Genomic DNA, 21811 nt, shown 5'->3' with positions numbered 1-21811 from the left:
CCTATAAGCCTCCAATATTCCAAACATCATTTTGGAGGGATCTAATTAAATGAGGGGTGTTCTAAGAACATTCTACTGCTAATGTAACTCAAATAAGAATGGGAACACATCTTTTTATATATTTTGTTTGAATAGGTGACTGTTATTGTATTTGTTGACTATAAGCTTGTTGTACTATGCACAATAATGGAATAAAACAAAGTTTTAAAGAACAAAATAGAAGTTTCTATTTATTAAACAAACAAACAAAAACCCAGGACTTCGAAATGGGCCTGGAAATGAGTCAGAAGTCAGTGCAGGTGAGAAAGGGCGGGTGTCATATGTTCACAATGCCTAGTCTCAGACCACTTGCAGCCCAATTCCCGAACGGTCTCCAAAGGCAGCCCCACATACAATGCATTACAGTCATCCACATGGGAGGTTACCAGGGCATGGATCACTGCATTTAGGCTGTCCGCCTCCAGATAGAGTCACAGAGGGGAACCAGCCAAAGCTGGTAAAAGGTGCTCCAAGCCCCAGAGGCCACTTGAGCATATAATGACAGCAGTGGATCCAGCAGCACCCTCCAAACGAGGCATCTGGTCTTTCAGGGGGAGTACTACTCCCTCCAGAACAGGTTGAATCCCTCCCCGCCAATCTGATCTGAGGAACCACCCATTTCGCAGTGCCTCTGTCTTGTTTGAAGTGACCATCAGTTGATAGCCCTGGTCCAGTCCATTACTGTGGACAGGCAGTGGTTCAGCATCCTCATAAAGCATCACCTGGCTCTGAAGAGTAGGAGAAAGAGAATTGTGTGTCATCTGCACCCCAATGACAATGTGCCCAAAATAGGCTGAGGAGGTGTATTTAATCAAACAGATACATAAAAATAAAATAAATATTTGGACGGCATCAAGGGATGTACATACAGTGGAAAGCTGCCCTGTCCTGTCCCATGCCGGGTTGCATCTGTTTGCACCAATATCCACCACTGCAAGATCTCGGTCTCTTTCACTCCAGTGCCTCTTAGTGGTATTTTTTTTAATCATGACGAGGAACCAGAGGCACAGGCTCCAAACTCATCTAGGAACTCCAGCGGACAGGTTCACTGTAAACCAGTGGATTTCGACACGCCAGTTCATTTCTGGTGGTTAGACATTTACCCTCAGTAAGTGAGATGAAAGCACCAACTGCTAGCAGCAGGCCTTCAGGCATTCACTGCACGGCTCAGGCATGACCCACCTATGGAGATCAGGACTAACTCCCCCCTTCCGGCTTCTCCAAAAGGGCTGCAAGAACCACTGACTTCACTCTTGCGAAATAGGGGTCTGCTCCCAATCGTTATTTTTATTTTATGTTTGGGCTGCCAAGTGTGTTGCTTCATGTACTTGTTCTGATTGTTTTGTTTAACTACGGTTTCAGATGGTTTCGCTGAATTTTTACACAAACCACCCTGAGCCTGGGAAAGATGGTAGATCAAACATTTGAAATACATAAACTGCCTAAACCATGTGAAGCAGGCCTCCCAGGAGAAACATGTGGTTATGCACGAAAGCTCATTCCCTTCTTTCCCTCTCTCCACAACTCCCAGTACAGCACCATTCCCCAACCTGGTGCCCTCCAGATGTTTGGGACTGCATCTCCCAGTAGGGCAGCATCCCCCAACCTGGTGCCCTCCAGATGTTGGGACTGCATCTCCCAGTAGGGCAGCATCCCCCAACCTGGTGCCCTCCAGATGTTTGGGACTGCATCTCCCAGTAGGGCAGCATCCCCCAACCTGGTGCCCTCCAGATGTTTGGGACTGCATCTCCCAGTAGGGCAGCATCCCCCAACCTGGTGCCCTCCAGATGTTTGGGACTGCAACTCCCAGCATTTCTAACCATTGGCTGTTCTGGCTAGGGCTGACGGGAGTTGAAGTCCAAAACATCTGGAGGGCACCAGGTTGGGGAAAGCTGCAGTAGGGGGCAATCAAAAGGACCCCTGGGATAAAACTGGAGCCAAATAGACTGAGTGGGCAACTTGTGGCCCTCCAGAGGTTTTGGCCTACAACTCCCATGAGCCCTAGCTGGCTTAGCCAATGGTGAGGGAATATGGGAGGTGCAGTCCAACATCATCTGGAGGGCCACATGTTGTCCACCCCGTGCTAGATTATTAGAAAGAAGTGCTAATTTTTTATTTACATTTTTTGCTTTGGGACGGAGGGACTGTGAGAGTAAAACAACACACGGCAACGAACACGGGGGTGCTGTTTTCACTGGCAGCCCTACATTGAGTTCTTTCACTCTGGAATGTGCAGTAAACTGGACCTCATTGTCCTGAATGGGGGGCATTTTTTGCTCCCTACCAACAGCAGCCAGTGACACAGGGGCAGAAGTGGAGAGACAAAAGCATAGCACGATGACCTAACAGGTGAGTTTTATTACATGTTACAGGAGGCGAGAAAGAGAAGTTGACACAGTGCTGCCATTTCCGGTGGCAACCCCAGGTTTACTGCCATGTGCAATTTTGCCTCCTGGCATCTGCCGTAGGGGATCTGAAAGGGGCACGTGTGTGTCTTTGTGTGTGTGGGAGACCCTTGGCATATGTTACCTGTGGTGAAGCGTGGCTTGCTGGACTGCTCTTGCACTGGCAGTGGGATCACCTTGGGAGACGTGTCCTGGCTTGGTAGGGATGCCGTGGCTGGGGCGGGTGATGAATGAGCTCTGGAGAGCGGTCGGTGGCTTCCGCGCGCAGCTGGGATCAGCAGGGAGTCAGCAGGAGGCTGTCTCCGGAGAAGCTGCTGCTGTTGCATGCGCTGCTGCTGCTGTTCCCAGACGTACTGTGCCTGTGGACGGAATTAAGAGGGACACCCCATCACACAGGGAGCCCCTCCTGTCTGCCACTTCCTCTGAAAACTGGGCTGGGGGTTGCTCTCTTCCCAGCATGCTTCCTCAAGCCACAGCCAGCCACAGCACTGAGTCTGCCGGTAGGTGCTGCCCTCTAGTGCATTCTTGTGGCACAGGCATAATGCTTTGGGCGTCCCGGAAGGAAGGAAGGAAGGAAGGAGCAAAATAAAGTACACTTGGCAGATGAAGGAGCCCAGTACATGGCGAGATACAACAGAAGCATTCAAGGCGAATCCAAACCCGTCCCTGCTGCAGACCTTGCAAATGGGAGAGCTGCTTCTGTGACAGACTGTGAAGCCAAGAGGCAGCCTTTCCTAACTGTGGGTCCCCAGAGGTGGTTGTACTACAACTCCCATCACCCCTGGCCATAGGTCATCCTGGTCTGGAGAGGATAGAAGCTGTAATGCAACCACCGGCTGGGGACCCAAGGTTGGGAAAGGCTAACAGAAGAGATCTTTGGAGGGTTCCCAAGGTCGGGAGCGCCAATCACACTCTCATAGGTGCCTTGCCACATTAGTTCCTGGGAGATGCACAAGAGGCTCCCATATTGGAGCTTGCTCATTGCTGTGTGCGTGAGAGAAAGAGTGCAATCTTATGCATATTTACTCATAAGTAAGGCTCAGGGTAGTATCCAATGTTAGTCATACATAGAATAGAGCCACTGGAATGAATGGGAGTTAAGTTAGTTGTGACTAACGCAATTCTCATTCATTTCAGTGGGTCTACTCTACGTAGGACAACACTGGATACTACCCTCAGTGTTCAATGGGGCTTGCTCCCTAAAACAGAGGTGCATAACCTCTGGCACACAGGATGCATGTGCCTCCGTGACCCCCCACCCCGACGCTACCAAATGTTGCCCCCCAAGCACTGCCGAAGTTGATGCTGATGCCTCCTGTGCTACCTCTCCTGCTGCTGCCAATGTGTCCTCAATCCTGCCACTGATGATTCCCCACCCCAGAGCCTCATCCCCCACTGCATCAGCCAGTGATCATCCCTGTTCCTTGGGTGGGTGTGTAAGTACATACAGAAACGAAGGGTGGTTTAAAAGGACCAGCATTACATACACTGATTTCCAAAATAAGTCTGCTAAACCCGTGGTATCAGAAGAGAAGAACTGCAGGAGCAAAAAGCGTGACATGTGTTTATGTAGCATTTTAAACTATGGACAGCTCTGTGTGTTCATGTGATTTTCCTATGGGCATACCTCTCTGTTCCCTTCCAATACCTGTTGAAGGATGTGCTCTTCTTGAGGCTGACCCAACCTGGAGCTCCTCTCCCTCTCTTTGCTGCTGCTGCTGCCCCCTGCTGGCGAAGGCTCCACCTGACCCTGGGGAAGATCACTAGAATCTCCTCCTGCCTCTGCCTCCATGTCCTCGGAAGAGGGGATCTGCTGCAGCCGGGGCTTCTCGCTGGACTTGGACATGCGCTATGAAAGGAAGACGGAGGGTGGGTGGGAGAGACAGGCAGAGGGCTGTGCAGGCTAAAACCATCATACTGGTGCACTGAGAAAAGCCAAGCCTCACGATGTGGTTATGTAAAGGAAGGCGATTTGCACGCAATGTCATATCCTGCGCAACGTATTTTATGCCTGCTAGTCACAGGAAGGGGGATCCTGTATCTAAAAACCACCTCGTACGAATGAATGACCAACTTAACTCTCCTCTCGGTAAAGCACAGCCAGAGGAATACAGAGCCTTGGATGTTGTGGCTACAGTGTATCCCAGAGGTAGGGCACTAGTTTCGGGCAGGGTCCAGATGACACCCCCCCGCTGGCAGCCCTCTGAGGGCCGAATGACGTCATGGGTTGGGATCATACCCTCTGATGTCATTTGGTCCCCAGCTGTCACACTGGGTCGATCATCAGAGATAACAAGGGGATTCCTTTCCCCACCTCCTCCCCAAGCCCGCAGTAGCCTCCATGCCAGACAACAGGGCTTGGGGAGGGGGCCCACAGTGGGAGCCCAATCTTTCGTGGGCCAGATGGGGAACCTCTGTGGGCTGGATTACACCTATGGGCCTGAGGTTTCCCACCCCTGCTGTACCCCCACAGCTCTGCATTGCCCCACCAACAATGCATAAGGAACGTTGCCCAGAGGCTGTGTTTGTCTGTGACCACAACACTCCCTTACCTTGCCCAGCTGTGTCTGCTGCTTCAGCCGCTCCAGAAAGAGGGCCTGGTGCTGCTGGTAGGCCAGCTGCTGCTGCACAGCTCGGGGGCTGGATGGCAGGGGCTCCGAGCGTGTCCGTCCCAAGGGCTTGTGTACCGTGGGCATCGACAGCCGCTCTGGGGGAAGCACTGAATGGCTGAAGTGAAAAGGGACTGTGCCCAGCCCCGGAACTGTGAGGGGAGGAGACAAGAGCATCAAGGCAGGAATGGAAAACTCCAAAGAGGCTTAAGGGCAGTCATTCAAGCGGTGCTAAGAATTTAATCTGGAAGGTGTCACCACTTGAGAAGGCTGTTGATACAAGAGAAGCAGTCAAAGAGAGCAACTCTTAAAACCCAATGCACATTTCTAGCCAAAACAGACTCTACACCCCCAAGTGTTTGGGGTCAGTGGGCATTTTTAGAATTTTGAGAGTGTTGTGGGTGCTCTCACAAAATGGCTGCCATGGGGGGTTGGCTTGCCCATTCATAAACTGCCTGCCATGGTGGGCATGTTCAGTCACAGCTCATTTCCCAGAAACTGGTGAGACCAAAAGAACAGTGACTTGCCCTAAGTAAAAGACTGAGGTGGAATCTGAGCTTCAAAATACAAACCAGGCTTTTGAACCCAAATAAAGATGGCACTGGAGGGCAGCACTCAGCACTGCAGAATGCCAGCCTCCCAGTTTTTTTTTTTTAAGTGTAATTAAAGAGAATTATTAAGAAATAAAATAAAAATCGGGAGAGGTAGGGAGTCTGGCAGGAACCAAGAGATATGTCTGCAGGAACACTTGGTGCCCACGGGCCCCACGCTGGAGACCCCATCTCTTCACTCACAGTACAGGTGATGGCAATACATCAAAACCATTTAAGAATCATTTTGTGAAAGCACCTCCGTTTTCACGTTTCTAGTCTGCAAGATTATAAAAACGAAGCATAAAACAAGCAAACCACAGAGTAGGGGGAAAAATTCTGAAGTCTGCACTGAATAATCCACCCAAAACTAGGGATACGTCTCTGCTTCTATGTGGACTTCGCTGGTTGAGGATACTGCGCTGACCACAAACCACAGTTCTCAGCATGTTCTGTTCTTCCCCTTTATTGTTATTATTACTAGTTAGGATATTTGGGTCGGGGGTGTTTTGAGATGGGTTGCACCTCAAACTATAACAAAACGGCAATTCCTTTCATGCATTTTTCCATTTCTTCTCATAAAGACTGCACAGCGATTTGGGATTTATGTCTGGATCGCCCCAGTGCCCCTTTTCGCTTACAAAATCACTACAGTTAACAACATGGCCTGTTCTTTCTTGGAAAGTGTTCACTGTAAGAATGAAAGACTTGTGAGTTAAAAACAGGAAAAATATAGTTTAAACATTGCTCCTTCAAAACTGCTGACAATTGTAGGAAGGAGTAGAAAACATCAAAGTCAAGGTCAGCTTTGGAAAAACACACACATACCAAAACAATAAAACAGAACAAGTAGGGCTATGATCCTATACACGTCTACTCAAAAGTAAGCCCCACTGAATCCAATGATGCTTACTCCCAGGTAAGTAGGTGTATAGGATTATATCCTTAAGCTCCAATCCTATACACACTTACTTGAGTTCAATGGGGCTTACCTCCGAGTAGGCATATCTAATATTGTACTGAAAATCACCTAACTGGATACATTAAAAGCTTTTTGACCATAAAAAGGCAACCTTGATGAACTGGGAAGCAGATTTTTTTTAAAAAAATCTTTTAAGGTTATTTTATACTAACCTTTCCCTACCACTGGTTCCCCAGATGTTGCTGGACTACAACTGCCATCCTCCCCAGCCAGCATTGCTGGAGTCCAACATCTGGGCACCCAAGGTTGGGAAATGCTGGGTTAAATACAAGTAATTATAAATACTGCAGTAAGCATGCCATCCAGATGTTTTGAACTACAGCCCCACCATGATTCCTGACAAGCAGAGAAAAGGTTCCAGTGATGTCAGCACACACGACCCTCTTCTGGGAGTAATGTTCTTCTGCACGGAAGTCAGCCATTACCACAAACACTACAATAACCATGACGCTGTGCTCTTACGGTCTCTCTTCCATTTTACTCTACCCTCGATTATCCCGTCTAGGAGCACCCAATGGCGATCCTGGTTTTGTCCATCTCAACACGATCCCACATTGTGTTAGGCAAGCCTTTTCACTTCCCCGTTTCCCCAGCATGAAGGGCCCGTACAGACCTGTCACCAGAGGACTGTGTGGCTCCAGGATGATAACTGGCTGGAGCCGAGAGGACAGGGGGCTTCCAGGCTCATGTGGCTCCAAGCTGGCTGGCAGGAAAACGGGCGCATGAGTGCCAGTCAGGACAGGCACCTTGTGCGCAAGGCCTGGGAGCGTCCTGGGATCTCCATCCCCCTACAGAGAGCGAATTAGGGAGAGTGGATGAAGGACACTTCCCTGGGCCCTGAACTACTTACCCTACCCCCCAAATTCTAAAAGGCGTGAGTTGGGCAAAAACAGCCAAGGTACCAGGGATTAGTTTAGGTCAAGGGTCAGCAGAAGGTAGACAGCAGTCCATCAATGGACAACTGGGCAATTTCTGGTGGACCTCCAAGTGCCTGGCAGTTGCTGGCTATCTTGAAAAGAGAGCTGGATCTTGGCCCAGCCCAGCAAAGCACATTCTACATCAGGGGCGCTGAACCTCTTTCAGCGCAAGGGCTGAACTCCATTTTGGAAAAGCTGTTTGAGCCGAATTCCAGTGGTGGGAGGGCCAAAAGGCAAAAGGGGCGGGGCTAAAAGCAAAAGGGGTGAGGCAAACATACCAGCTTGAAGCTCTCACTGCCAGCAACTCAGCTGTGTGTGTGTGCGTGGGGGGGGGGGGATTTCAATCTTTTGGAACGGGGAAAAAACAGCATGAAAGCTGGGAAACCATCAAATGAGGAATGGCTGGAGAAAGGAGCGTGGCCATCCGGGGACTCCTGCAAGGCTGGATTGGGATCCCAGGAGGGCCAGATTTGGCCCCCATGCCTGAAGTTCCACGCCCTTGATCTAGGCGCCCATCCCTCTTGCCCCAAGTGGCGCCCATCTCAAAGAACGAGAACCACCGTTGCAAGGCAACTGGGAGAGCAGCAGTGGGGCAAAAGAGCCGTCTGCAGACGGCATATGGGAAGTGGGTGTCCCCTTCCCCTAAAGCCACTTTCTACTCACTCAAAAACTGTGATCTGTTTCCAGCTTTGGATTTCATGAGCTCTTGTTATTTTGTCCACTATCGAGGCTGCTCTTCCAGTCATCCTAGGGCAGCTTTCCCCAACCTGGCTCCCCCCTCTAGATGTTTTGGACTACAACTCCCATCATCCAGCATGGGCAATGGTCAGCAATGATGGGAGTTGTAGTCCAAAACATCTAGAAGGCTCCAGGTTGGGGAAGGCTGTCTTAGACTCAAGCCCCACCCAAAGAGAATCTCCCGTAAAAAAAGGTAACAAAAATGTCTTGAGGCTTTTGCCGGTAAGCCTACATACAGTCCTCAGGATGGAGTGTGAATTTCCTCCTCCAAGCTCTTGCATCCTCCTCCTTCCCCTTGCCACGGTCCCTTTAAGACATACCCTGGCAGATGCTGCAGACGTGGCTGGAAGCCCAAGGGTGAGAGCTGGGAGGGAGCCAGTGGTCTGAAGAGCAAAATGGGCCAACGAGCTCTCTTGCTTCCTCAGGAGCTGAGCTAGCGGCGTCTGCACCAAAGAGAGAGAAGAAGAGAGCATTCACCAGTTTCAGTGGTTTTCAAAACGTTCAGGGAAACCCATGTCGCACTGACTCTTTCACCAAGGGAACCCAATGTCCGCTTGCCATAGAACCACTGCCATGTTGCAGAGGATTCTGGGAAGTTTTCTGTGGCCCCCGCTCAGTTCACAAAAGCACTTAGAGAGACCCCTTGGGCCACACGGTCTGCATGAGGTGGGTGTGCCTGAGAGCACTTCCCGGAATCCTCCACATGCAGTAGTCCCTTAGCAGATGCTGAAATCAAAAATAATTCCTTGAAGCTAGAAAGTATGGTGCAATTTTGATCCTAGTTGAATCTCTTGGGTCCACTTCCACCCTTTGATGCACATCCACCCAGCTACTGCCAAGTATTACACAAGAGAACTGGTTTTAGCAAAGGGATCAGTGCAATGATACGTTTTGCATACATGAATTTGCATGCAGTTGTAGAGGAAAACATTTTCTCCCTCCCTTCCTGCTTTCCACCAGTTTGGTCCTCTGAAAGCCAGGAAAAGTTGGCCACATTTATTTATTTAAGCTTTTTCATTCCTCCTTCCTTCTAAAAGCATCCAAGGCAGCTAACAACGAGAGATGATGCCATCAACCATAAAATGTAAACCCAGGGAGCTGCCTTATACGGAGTCAGAGCGTGGGTCCATCCAGCTCAGTACTGTCTACACATGAGCAGCGGCTATCCAGAGTTTCAGGCAGGAGTCTTTCCCAGCCCTACTTGGAAATGCCGGGGATTGAATTTGGGACCTTTTGCATGAAAAGTGTGTGCTCGACCCCTGAACTATGGCCCTTCCTCACAATAACAGCTAGAAAAAATATTTTGTTTTACGTAACTGCAGTAGATAAGATTAGAGAGAAAACAAGAAGCTTAGCAATTTGGCACGCTGAAGGCCAGCCGGAAGAGGCACGTACATGTTTGCAATGTATTTAAAATTTGCCAAACAGGTCTGGGTGCACCTGAGGCTGCAGCACTGCTGAAGCTAAGCAGGTTTGGATCTGGCCAGTTCCTTGGATGGGAGACTCCTGCAAGACCCGGGTAAGTTCAGGATACAAGTTTAATAAATAAATCTTTAAAAGGAAAGAGGAAGAACCCAAACTATTCAGCACCAATTGTAGAGGGCTGCATAGCACCATCAAGGCAGGTTTAATTTAATCTGTGCTTTCTTCACTTAAAACATGAAGCCAGCAGGTTTCCAGTTTACAAACGTTTCCACAACCTGGTCATCTAGAGGTGGTTTCGACCAGCCATAGGGGACCTGGTGAGTGTTTATTTTCAAGTCTGTTCTTGATGAAGGCACTGTTGGCTTACTGATCATGCAGGCCTAATCACAGATGTTAAGAGGGGGGATCTTATACCCCCATCTGTGGTCAGAGGTGGTCCGTACCTCTTGTGCAAGGCTGGTCGCAGCTGGCACGGCCCCGTGTTCAGGCACCAGGCTGTCATTGGGCGAACTGCACCCGGACACCGGGGTGCTGCTGCTGCTGGGAGATGAATCTGCAGGGGAGAAAGAACACACACAAGGCTTTGGATGCAGGATGGCTAGGAGAGGCAACGTCAAGGGGGAAAACAAGGGGTCAGGTATGCCCAGGTGTGTCGAACCTGTTCCAGCCCAAGGGCTGAAGTCAGTTTCGGAGAACCTGCCAGGAGCTGAATTCCAGTGGTGGATGGGAGTCAAAAGCAAAAGGGCCAAAATACCAACATATTTTAGTTTACAGCTCCTACTGCCAGTATAGAAAAGCTCCTACTGCCAGCGTATTTTCATTTAAAGCTCTGACTGCCAGTAACAAAGCCTTCAGAAAGACATTGCAACCTTTCAGAATGGGGAAAAAAACATGCAAAAGCTCTGAAACCATCAAACAATTGGAAGTCAGGGGAAAGAGGGTGTGGCCTTCTGGGAAGCCGAGAGAGCCGGAGTGGGACCCCAGGCGGGCCAGATTTGGCCTGCAGTGCTGAGTTTTGACACCCCAGCAGTACCCAGTTGGTGGGGAACTGGAGGACCACCATATGTCTTAGATACAGCCTAGGTATTTGGAGTGTGGAGTGCTCCTGTTCAGGGTTCCAGCCAGCTAATTGGAGCGTGATCTCAAATAAACTTGCTTCAGCTCAGCCCCAGCACAAGCTAGCCCCCGGCCCATCACAACTCCAGTGATGGCAAATGCCTAAACGGTAAACATCTGGAACTGTATCTGAAGCATCCTGGCTGCAGCAGGTTTTCTCAAGCAGCCCTCCCCAACCTGGCACCCTCCACACATGTTGGACTACAACTCCCATCATGCTGGCTGTGGGTGATGGGTGATGTAGTCCAACAGGCATGGAGGGAGGCAGGTTGGGGGAGGCTGCTCCAGGGCAAACTCCCTGTCTCCAAAATCCCTTTCACAGTGTTCCTCTCACCAATGGCTTCCGGCGGACGCCTCTTCAAGGAAGGGGGGGCGCTCTCCTTGCGGGTCAGTGGGTTCTTGCGCCGCTCGCCAGCCTTCTTTGCCTTATAGCGCAGCTTCAGGTTGGGCTCCGATGCTGAAGCAAACACAGATATCAGAACGTGAGGGTTGCCCTGTGGGCCTCAGCAAGCGTCCATCTAGCTTGGCCAAGTTGTTTTTGGCAGCGGTCTCTGGGAAGCTCTGGGGACCTGGCGCCCACAGTTGAGAAAGTGCCCTCGCCAGCTCATCACTGACGGGAAGAGCATCTTTCACTCCGGCAAGACAAGCTCAGTGCAAGGTCAGAGGAACAGCTGAAAACAGCTCCCAGAGTTGCTTATAAAGATTAATAATAAGACAGTCCCTGCCCCAAGGTTTACAATCTAAAAGACACAATGCACGCATGCACAGGAGGAAAAGCAAACTTACTAATTGTTAGTTATAAAGTTCTTATAACATGCTGGAATAGAAACAGTTCAAGGACAGGAGTAGCAGTCCTATCTGCGCCTGGAAATCTTCCTTTACCCTTTTGTCTAGGAAGAGGGCCTTTTCTGCTGTGGCCCCCCAGTTATGGAATGAGCTCCCTAGAGAGGTTCGCCTGGTGCCTATGTCGTACTCCTTTTGGTTCCAGGAAAAGACCTTTTTATTTTCCCAGCATTTTAGTCTTTTAACTCTGCTGTTTTAAGTCTGCATTTTAAATCTCTGCATTGCTGTTAGGTTTTATTATGGTTGTACTTTTATACTGTAATTTTATGCTATTATATTTTATATTGTTCTATGTTATACTTCGTGGTTTTAATGTTTGTGAACCGCCCAGACAGCTTTGGCTATTGGGCGGTATAGAAATGTAATAAATAAATAAAATAAATAAATAAAACAGGGGAAGCTGCCTTATTCTGCATCAGACCACGGGTCCCTCTAGCTTGGCATAGCCAACTCTGACGGGCAGTGGCTCTTCCCCTGGGTTTGAGGCAGGAGCCTTGCCCAGCTCTGCCCGGAGATGTCAGAGATTGAACCTGGAACCATTTGCCACAGGCCTCCCCTCCTCCCCACTGCCCAAGTCAGGAGAGATGCAGGGTTGGTGGTCCCAAGGCCAGACAAAACGGATGGATCCCTGGTAGTGCCTGAAGCAGAAAATCCAAACTTCCAAGGTGGTAAAAATAACTTGAAAGTATAGTCATAAACTAAATAACTGACATCTGGCAGGCCCCATCGTTGCAGGCCCTGAAGACTGGCGTGTTTTCTCTAGCCTTGTCCCAATTATGTTTTATTGGACTGTTCTGGGTTTTTAGCTGCAATTGGATTTTAGATTTGTATTACTGTCTAGGCTAGAGGTTTTATTGTGGGTGCTTGATTATTCATCTGATTTACTTATTTATTTAGTTTTGCTGGGTTTTTTTACTGTATGGAACTTTATTCTGCAAGCCGCCTTGGGAGAGCTCTTGCCCTGAAAGGCTGCCTAGAAATATTTTAAATAAATGAAACAAATGAATATCGGCACAACAGTAGTTTCAGTTTCAGTTTCCATTTCTTTCCTTGTTTCTATTATTATTATTATTATTATTATTATTATTATTATTATTATTAAACACTGCATTTGCCTCATTAGACCTCTGTGACTCTACGGAATTCACACATGCTCGTCCTGTCCTCCATCACCCAAATTAAAGATGCTCCAATCAGAACACTGCAAGATGTTAGAGCGTGCCTACTTACCAATGAAAACACCTGTAATGGATCTTACTATATGGAACTGCCTTGCATCAACTCAGACTAGTGGGCCACCCAACCCAGTACTGTTTACTACAGCTGATAGCATCTCTCCAAGGTCTCTTGACAGAGGCCCTTCCTAGCCCTGCTACCTGAAAACCTTTTTACTGCCAATGTTGGGAACTGAACCACAGACTTTCTTCATGCAAAGCATGTGCTTTACCACTGAGCTGTCCTCTAAGGAGGAGCACACTCTTGAGCGAGGATGGAGCATGGTATGAACAATGTACCCCCCCCCCGTATAATTATTATTTTATTATTATTATTATTATTAAAAGTATTTTTTACCCCACTCTTTGGCCAAAAATACTCCCAGAGTAGCATACGTAAGACCAATTGGAAAAAAAAAAAAAAGCAGGAGGAAGATAGTCCCTGCCAACAGGTTTACAATCAAAAAGCATGACACAAAAGGAAAAAAGGGATGAGGCAGGAAGAGGAAAAAGAGCAAACTCAGGCACTCGTTCTTAAAAATTACACTGTGGTTCTTATAATGACCAGGTGGAATGGAAACAGTTGGGGGAGAGGAGGAGCCAAATGGAGCTGATCTCTAGGCAGAGCTGATGGAGCGGGCCCTGCTTCCCATCACTCTGTCGCAACCTGTATATGTGCCAGCAGCAAATAATATGACAAGCTACTAGCATGCATTCTAAATGCCCCCAGGCTTTCACCCTAGATCATTCTATGCTTCCACACCAGCTGGAACCTCTTCACTGCTTTCTCCCTATTACCCTTGTTTATCCGATCAACCCAACAGGCATAGCAGCACTCTAAGATGCAGATGCTGCTCCTGTTTATATCTATGCCACGGAAAGCTTCACCGAGTGATCTCTGCAGATCAGACCAAGCTGCTGTTAGCGACGCAAGAATAGCAAGGCTGTGTCCACCCCCACCCCCACTGGGTGACTCATGTGGCATCCCTAGCTCTGCTCCCTCACCTGTTTTCCTTAGTGGAAAGTGCTCCGGAGAGTCCCCAGGGCTGTTGGAGATGGGTGGAAAGAAGCTGGGAAGCAAAGGGTTGGCTGCACCTTCATGTTCCATTGGCTCAAAAGACCTGGATGAAGGAGAAGAAAGAGATTTGCTATTGGCATTTTTGGGTCAGAGCAGCATAGTGGTTAAGGGTATGGCTTGGGAGCCAGGGAAGTCTCCAGTTCAGATCTGACCTCCGATGTGAACCACCGCTGGAAACAGACAATCGTTGATGGTGTCGAAGACGGTATTATGTATTCATTTATAAAAGCACGTATGCCCCTTTTAACTGGAGATGCCTGTGACCTTATGCACACACAGCACCAGCTCGGCCATGCTGGCTGGGGCTGATGGGAGCTGAAGTCCAACACATCTGGAGGCACCAGTTTGGAGAAAGGCTGGGTTGCAACTTAGTTTCCACAGAAGTACAAAGGACATACATCCAGTTTGAGATGTCCAAGCGGGCTGGGTTTAGGTCTTCTGATGTGATTAATGGATCAGATTTATTAGGCTCACTTGAGATACAGATCTATGGCTTATGACTCAATTCCCAAACTTTTAATTCCACACCAAAATCTCTCCAGCCCCCAATTTAAAAACTGTAGAGATTACGTCATAGAACACTACAGGATGAAAGAACAAATTAATGAAACACTGGGTGTTTCTTTCAGCTTTCTCTCCAAGTATGACATCATCCCCTTGTGAAAATCTTGGCTTACATTGCAGGACTCGGTTTGGGGAGTAAACAGGCCTTGTAGGTGTCGATAGTATCTTTTTCAGAAAACCTGCCGAGCATGTTTAACCACAGAAGACAGTGGAACAAAAGAAATGTGTTCGGACACATCATGAGCAACGCTGCCTCTTCATACCACTTTCTTCAGAACACTTGTCTTTCTCCACATCACTATCCATCTGCCTCAGCCCTGCACTGATAATAAGGAAATGCTGGCTTACCTTACAGGATAGTTGTTCAGGCCAGCTGAAAGAATGTGAAGTGCTTTGAGGACTTAGGAAAAGTGCTATAGTGATTTCTATAGTTATAGAAATTTCATTTCGGAGAAGCTCTCCGGAGACACATTCCAGTGGTGGGCGGGGCTGAAGGTCAAAAATGCAGCATACTATAGCTTAAAGCTCTGACTGCCAGTAACTAAGCCTTAGGAGAGCCATTTCAACCTTTTAGAATGGGGGAAACCTGCACAAAAGCTGGAAAAACACCAAATGATGGGTGGCTGGGGAAAGGGGGGTAGAGCAAAATGGGGCATGGCCTTCTGGGGAACCCCAGAGGGTTGGATCTGGCCCCTGGGGCTGATGTTCTGCATACCTGCATTATAGGAATATATGAAGCTGGTTGCAGTGTGCATTACTCAGGATTAAGTCCCGCTGAGTTCAACAGGATTGATTCCTGCATTAGTGTGCAGAGAATCACAGCTTAATTATTTCTAACTACTGAACCCTGCCACCCATCGCCCTTAGAGCAGACTCCCCAACCTGGCACCCTTCAGGGAAGATGGGAGTTGTAGTCCAACACATAGGTTGGGGAAGGCTGCCAGAACTGCCTCCCTTGTAACACTAACTTTTTTAAAAAAAGTTTCTAACGTGTGTGTAATGACTAATAGCTCTAACCAGGAGGATCAGAAGTACCTCTTTTCACAAAGACTCACCTGACTAGGGCTACAAGAAATAAGAATCACCCACAGTGTGTTTGCATGCATATGACTGGCTCCTCTTTTATGACACCACTGTTGAGTACTGAACATGCAACTACTCTAGCAAAGGGTGTAACAACGGAGGTGAAAACAGGTGACTGGAGGTGTGGCCAACTCACCTGCATGACACAGGCACAGAAACGGTAGCAGCTGCAAAAGGCCAGAGAGCTGGAGATGTAATACTAGACATGCAAATCAAGATCCCAGGGGTGTTCACTGGCTCAGGTTTCCTAGCACAGTTAACACCCACGGAATCTAGAAGGCAGCAGATTACAGGGCTGCGAAACAAAGTGCATAAGAATACGTCTAAAAAAGAAGGATAGAAATGAAACACAATCCTACGCACGCTTACTTGGAAATCAGTCTCCACTTTACTCAAAGGTCGGGATACATAGGATTGTATTCACTCAGAATGTACATTCTAGAGAAAGGAGGTTTTACATTCACCGTACAGATGCAGGGCGGGCACTGAGTGAGAAGCAGGAGAACGCCGAAAGATGCCCATGATCTGGGTAAACCAGGGTACAATCCATGGTATAAAATCAACCCAACCAGCAGGACAGCAGTAGTCAAACCATCCCTCTTTCACATCCCAAGGGTTCCGTTTTTAAGAGCAGCCTCCCTCAACCTGGGGCCCTCCCGATGGGTTAGACTACAAGCCCCATCATCCTCAGGAGGCATGGGCATTGTAGTCCAACCCATCAGGAGGGTGCCAGGTTGGGGAAGGCTGGTTTATGGACTGAGGTCCACAGTGTACGTGCGTTTTTATTCATTTTAATTCATGCATTTTAATTCATTCATATCCCATCTTTCTGCCCAAAATTGCATTCAAGGTGGCTATTTGCAAGACATGTGGCTATAGCCAGATCACCTGTATGGCATGACGGGAGCGTTGGTCCTTTCCAGAGCGGCTTGCTGTTTTTTCAGGATGACCTCTGCCAATTTTTGCTTCACGACCATACTTGCTACAGCACCTGCGGGGCAAAAATGGCAGCTGGTTGTAAACATCCATTGTGTCCCCACTTAAGTCAGGCATAGGCAACCGGGTGCCCTCCAGATGTTTTGGATTACAACTCCAGGCACCATTGGCCATTGGCCATGCTGGCAGGGGCTGATGGGAGTCAAAGTCCAAAACATCTGAAGGGCAGCAGTTTGGGGAAGGTTGCCTTAAACTAAGACCCAAATGCTTTAGCCTTTCCCCATAGGGAAATTCCTCCGGCCCCTGGATTGGCTATGAGGCCTGATATAATAAGGGGCAAGCTTCTCAACATCCTCAGCTGTCCCTTCATATGCTGACTTAGATTCCTGCACTGGGCAAGGGGACGGGGTTGGACTTGATGGTCTTACAGGCCCGTTCCAACCCTACTATTCTATTATTCTATGACTCCAGGTGGGATGTGTGTGGCTCTATGGGATGCAGCTGCAGACCCGGTACTCCCTGCATCATAATGAAGTGAGGGAGGGGTTTCCAGGTCTATGCAGGGGCTACCCTGCTTCGATCATCACAATTCCAAAGACAGCTGGTTACCGAGAGACACAGTAAGGCAGCAGGCCCTGCTGCTTCTCCCTAAGGACACCCATGAGACATCAAAGAGCCGGGGGGGGGGGGGGAGACACACACATGACACAACACCAACTTATTGAGGACTTGGAACACTTTGACGTTCCTTATTATTCTAAATGTGGGGAGGGGGAACCCACAGCTTGGGCTTGGATGATGTCACCCTTCCTGGGGGCTTTATCCCATGTTAGTCCTCCTTAGAGTAGGCCCATTGAAATGAATGCAACTCAAGTTAGACTAACACCGGATACAACCCTATGTCTCCACGAGGAAGATCTTGCCGCATGAGCTGCGCCGTGATGCTTGGCTGCAATTCCAACTTCAAGGCGCTGACAAGTGTGGGAAGTGGCTGCGGGGAATTCCCAGGCATTTATCACTTAGCAGATCTTTGAACTGTCCTCCTCTGATGCCCAAGGATATACGCGTGTGCGTGTGTGTGTGCGCGCGCACGAGAGAGAGTTCATGTGTAAGCCTGTCAAGATTAACGCAATGTAGCAATAAAGAAAGGTGTTTTAAATGGGCCACATCACGACACAACCAGCCAGCAAGCTTTTGTGATGGATGACAGCGTTGGCCTTGGACCAAGGAGGCTTAGTTGACAGACTTCTCAGCTGAGGACCTGGATGATCAAGGGCCCATCTTAGTCTCCCAGCCCCAGTTCCTCCATCTGTAAAATGGGAATCTTACTGGCCTAGCTCACAGGGTCATTATGAGTATGACTGGCATATATATTTGTTTTTAAATGACATTTTGGATTTAAAAAACAAAACAAAACGTAGCACAGGCAACATTGCAGCTCCACTTGATACAGAACTCATTCACAAAAAGGATAAGTCTGCCATCCTCTGTCAGAAGATATAGACATTTCAAATTAATGTGCATCTTCCCATCTACCTCTTCTGTGACTCCCAAATAGTTTTAGTAACACAGAATGAGATGTGAGCAGAGACCTAAGAAACAAAAAGAATCTTCTACAGCAAATTCAGTACTTATACGAGATGTTGTTTCTTAACCAAAACTTGCTATGACTCATAAGGGTCATTAAGGTAACATCATAATTTAAGGTAACATCATCATTAATTAATGTAACATCATTATTAATTAAGGTAATATCATAATTTGTAATGAATCTCTCATTCCAGTAAGAGGTAAAAGGGGTTTCAATTGAATATAAAGAAGCTTTTTATACTCTCTTCTTTCAGTTTTATGTAGCAAAAGTGTCTTGTTTTTTTCTTTTTGTCAACCCTACAATTTCCCAGACCTTGTTCAATTGTTCATCAAGCAATATGTAGCTTCCTGTCTTCTAAGGCTTACAGGGAACCAGCATAGTTACTGTAAGTAAGCTTAACATGACATCTGCATCTTTTTACTATAGAATCATGGTTAGAAAGGGGCTTAGAGATCATCTAGTCCAACCCCCGGCTCACTGCAGGAATCTTGCAACTACACCATCCCTGACACATGGCCACCCAGCCTCTCCTTAAATATCTTCAGCGAAAAAGAGCCCACTACCTCCTGAAGCCATCTCTTCCACTGTCAAACAGCTCTTACCGTTAGGAAGCTTTTCCTGACGTTTCACCAAAATCTCCTTCCTTGCAATTCCCACCCATTAGTTTAGAAAACCAGCCTGCTCCCTCTTCTACATGACAGCCCATCAGATATTTGATGACAGCTATCATGTCTCCCCTTAAACCTTCACTTCTCAAAGCGAAACTTATTCAGCTCTCGTTCAACCATTCCTCATAGGACATGGCTCCCGGACCACTCACCATTCTAGTGACACTACTCTGGACTACGGATGTATCGATTTTGAAAAATCCACTCTGTGTGCATTTCGTGGGTTATCAGGTGCTTTTCATTCCATCATCCTCTCATTGACGGAATCAGATTTTCCCCAGTTTCCCAAATATGCGCAAATTCGCACTTGCAAAAATGTGCAAATCCCCCTCCCCTAAACACATTTTCATGGGGGAAATGTGTATTTTTTGTTTATTTTTCTAAGACTAAACTTGCATAAAATTCCAGAAAGTTAAAAAAAAAAAAAATTGGTCTGCAAGTCCACGGAATCCGTGCGACTCAGAAAAAGCCGGTCTGCTGTGGAATCCACTGGTTGGATTCATAGAAATCTGAACTCATTTGATTCTATTGTGGATTTCTCTGACAACTCTACTCTGGATATGCTCTAGTTTGTCAATTCCTTCCTAAAATGTGGCACCCAGAACTGGACACAGTACTCAAGCTGTGGTCTGACCAGCATAGAATAGTGTGGGAAGTATTACTTCTCTTGCTCTATCCACACAATATGCTCCTGTTCATACAGCCTGAGACTGCATTTGCTGTTTTAGCAGCTGCATCACACTACTGGCTCATGTTCAGCTTGTGATCAGCTAGGACACGTAGGGCCTTTTCACAGGCAATGTAGCTAGGTCCGGTCTCTCCCATTCATATTATGTTATTTCTTAGGGTTTCCCCCACTTTTGTTAAGGAATACAGTTTTTTTAGGATCAAACCCATACAGTATAATTGTGTGAAGCAGGAGATTTGATCTACATACAATACCACCACCACCATCTGAAACAGAACAAATAGTATCCAGCTGGGGGAAAAACATGTGCCAGCCTATGATTTAATTTCTCATGATTTTATGAAGATTCCATGATTTCCAGGGCTGCAGTCATTGCTATTTTTTAAATATATATTTATTTTTTAAAAACACCAGGTGTAACTTTGGGAATCATTCCTTTGCCTGATAGATGTATGGGATTATGTTGAAACCAACACACACATCCCTTCGTATGTATATGCATGCTCATGCGCACAGAATATCTGTTTCATGGAAGTTCTGATTCCAGAAACTCTTCCAGAGTTCACAAGATTTCTCTCCTGATCGCACCTGGGTATCAACTGTTTGTCTGAAGGTTCGCATCTCCATCTTTGTAAAGCGATGGGAGAGGCAGCCACTCTCCATTTCTGAATGTGTGGGGGCTGGGGAACACCTGCTCTGGAAGAACAATACAGCTTCGCTCAGAGAGGAAAGCGGCATATCAGGTGGGCTGAGACGAAAGGAGAAGCTTTTCAAAAAACAGCAATTTTAAGGAAGGAAAACCGATTTTGCAGAAGCCAACATCGCAGGAAGGTGCACTTCCAGAGCTGGACGCTAGATGGCATGGAGCATATGGAGACTGATGCCATGGCCGCCACTACCAACATTAACCATGAAATCTAAGAAATGCAAGAGAGTCAAATCTGCCTGCTTTGAGGCCGGGCCACCCATCAGTTTCCTTGAAGATCAGCCTAAAAACTGCTCCATACGCTTGTCCTTCCAACTTCTCCTTTTCAAGAAACAAATCTATTGTCCACATAGTGTAATATCTTTATTATGCCAACTCAAGGATCACAAAAAAATGTGCAAGCTTCCGAGACCTCCAGATCTCTTAATCAGGTAAGATGTTACAAAAAGCAGGTTGGCCAGAGCGGTGGGGGTGACTGAGAAGGAGACAGGAATAGGAGGAAAGAAAGAAAAACAAGGCTGACAGGTTGTCGTAGTCAGGATGTACCTGACTAGGACATTATATGGATTTTGGATTCTTCCTTACGGCCGAGACGGTTGCTTTTTGTATAAGTTGGGAAATTTCATTGTGTGGATGCTCCAGGCAGGGGCACTGTCCGTCCATCATGACTGTCTCTGGGCTTTGGGCAAAGTGGGGAGGCAGCCACTTCTCTGGGATGCTGAGGAAGAGGAAGTACGGATGCCCTAATAAAGAGGAGACCCCAAGGTGGCCCAAAGGGCCTGCTGCGGAGGTGAGAGTGGTCACAACAGAGGTGATGGTGGTTGGGAGCACAGATCTCAGTGCTGGGGGCAGGTACACATTTTGCATGGAGAAAAGCCCCAGGTTCCATCTCTGGAATCTCCAGTTGGATGATCCCAATTAAGAACATAAGAAGAGCCCTGCTGGGTCAGACCATGGGTCCACCTAGTCCAGCATGCTCTTGACACAGAGGCCAAGCAGCTGCCCGTGGGAAACCCACAAGCAGGACATGAATGCAACAGCACCATCCCACCCATGTTCCACAGCACCTAGCATACATAGGCATACTGCCTCTGATACTGGAGGGAGCATATAGCCATCAGGACTAGTAACCATGGATAGCCTTCTCCTCCAAGAATTTGCCCAGTCCCCTTTTAATGCCATCCAAACGGGTGGCCATCCCTACCCCTTGTGGAAGTGAATTCCATAGTTAAACTTAAACCTAAACCTCCCTCCCTTCCACCTCCTGTTTGCAATGGGAAGAAAGTTCTCATTGGCACCATTCCTCCCGCTGAGAATAGCAGGCAGACAGGTTGCAGCGGGGGAGATTCCGAGCAGGACCCCTCTCCCCAGGACCCCACGATTCCAATCTTCTCCTCCCCACCCGACCCCCAACAGAATTTAAAAAATAAAAATCAGCTAGGCAAGAGTAAACTAAACGACAATGGCTTGGCACTAGCGTCAACATTACCAGCAGTGCAGTCACAGAGATGAGTCACAGTGATGTGAGGGAGCTCGTGGGCCATGTAGTTCATTCCTCTTAACTCAGACAGGACACCCTGTACCTAAAAGCATTCCCGCAGCAAGGCACCCAGGCCTGC

At 47.8% G+C, this 21811-nt stretch overlaps 1 protein-coding gene across 23 annotated transcripts in view; it reads right to left on the bottom strand.

Moving 5' to 3' along the window:
• The window catches only part of HDAC7 (histone deacetylase 7), a 242137-nt gene that overhangs the window by 42490 nt on the left and 177836 nt on the right, over nt 1-21811 (bottom strand). For all 23 annotated transcript variants that reach the window (XM_084836476.1, XM_084836480.1, XM_084836477.1 and 20 more), the window contains 9 exons: nt 16492-16594; nt 13884-13999; nt 11156-11278; nt 10149-10258; nt 8601-8723; nt 7239-7413; nt 4997-5205; nt 4093-4293; nt 2569-2803 (listed from right to left, as the gene is read on the bottom strand). In XM_084836476.1, coding sequence (XP_084692602.1) covers nt 2569-2803; nt 4093-4293; nt 4997-5205; nt 7239-7413; nt 8601-8723; nt 10149-10258; nt 11156-11278; nt 13884-13999; nt 16492-16594 — 1395 coding nt within the window. The remainder of the gene's footprint in view (nt 1-2568; nt 2804-4092; nt 4294-4996; nt 5206-7238; nt 7414-8600; nt 8724-10148; nt 10259-11155; nt 11279-13883; nt 14000-16491; nt 16595-21811) is intronic.

Source organism: Heloderma suspectum, chromosome 2, assembly GCF_057233095.1.
Source record: "Heloderma suspectum isolate Gila_16-S chromosome 2, 16-S_ref, whole genome shotgun sequence".
In the NCBI taxonomy this organism is placed as follows: Eukaryota; Metazoa; Chordata; class Lepidosauria; order Squamata; family Helodermatidae; genus Heloderma; species Heloderma suspectum.
The sequence above is the reverse complement of the archived record's forward strand: the minus strand, read 5'-3'. Positions and strand labels throughout refer to the sequence as shown.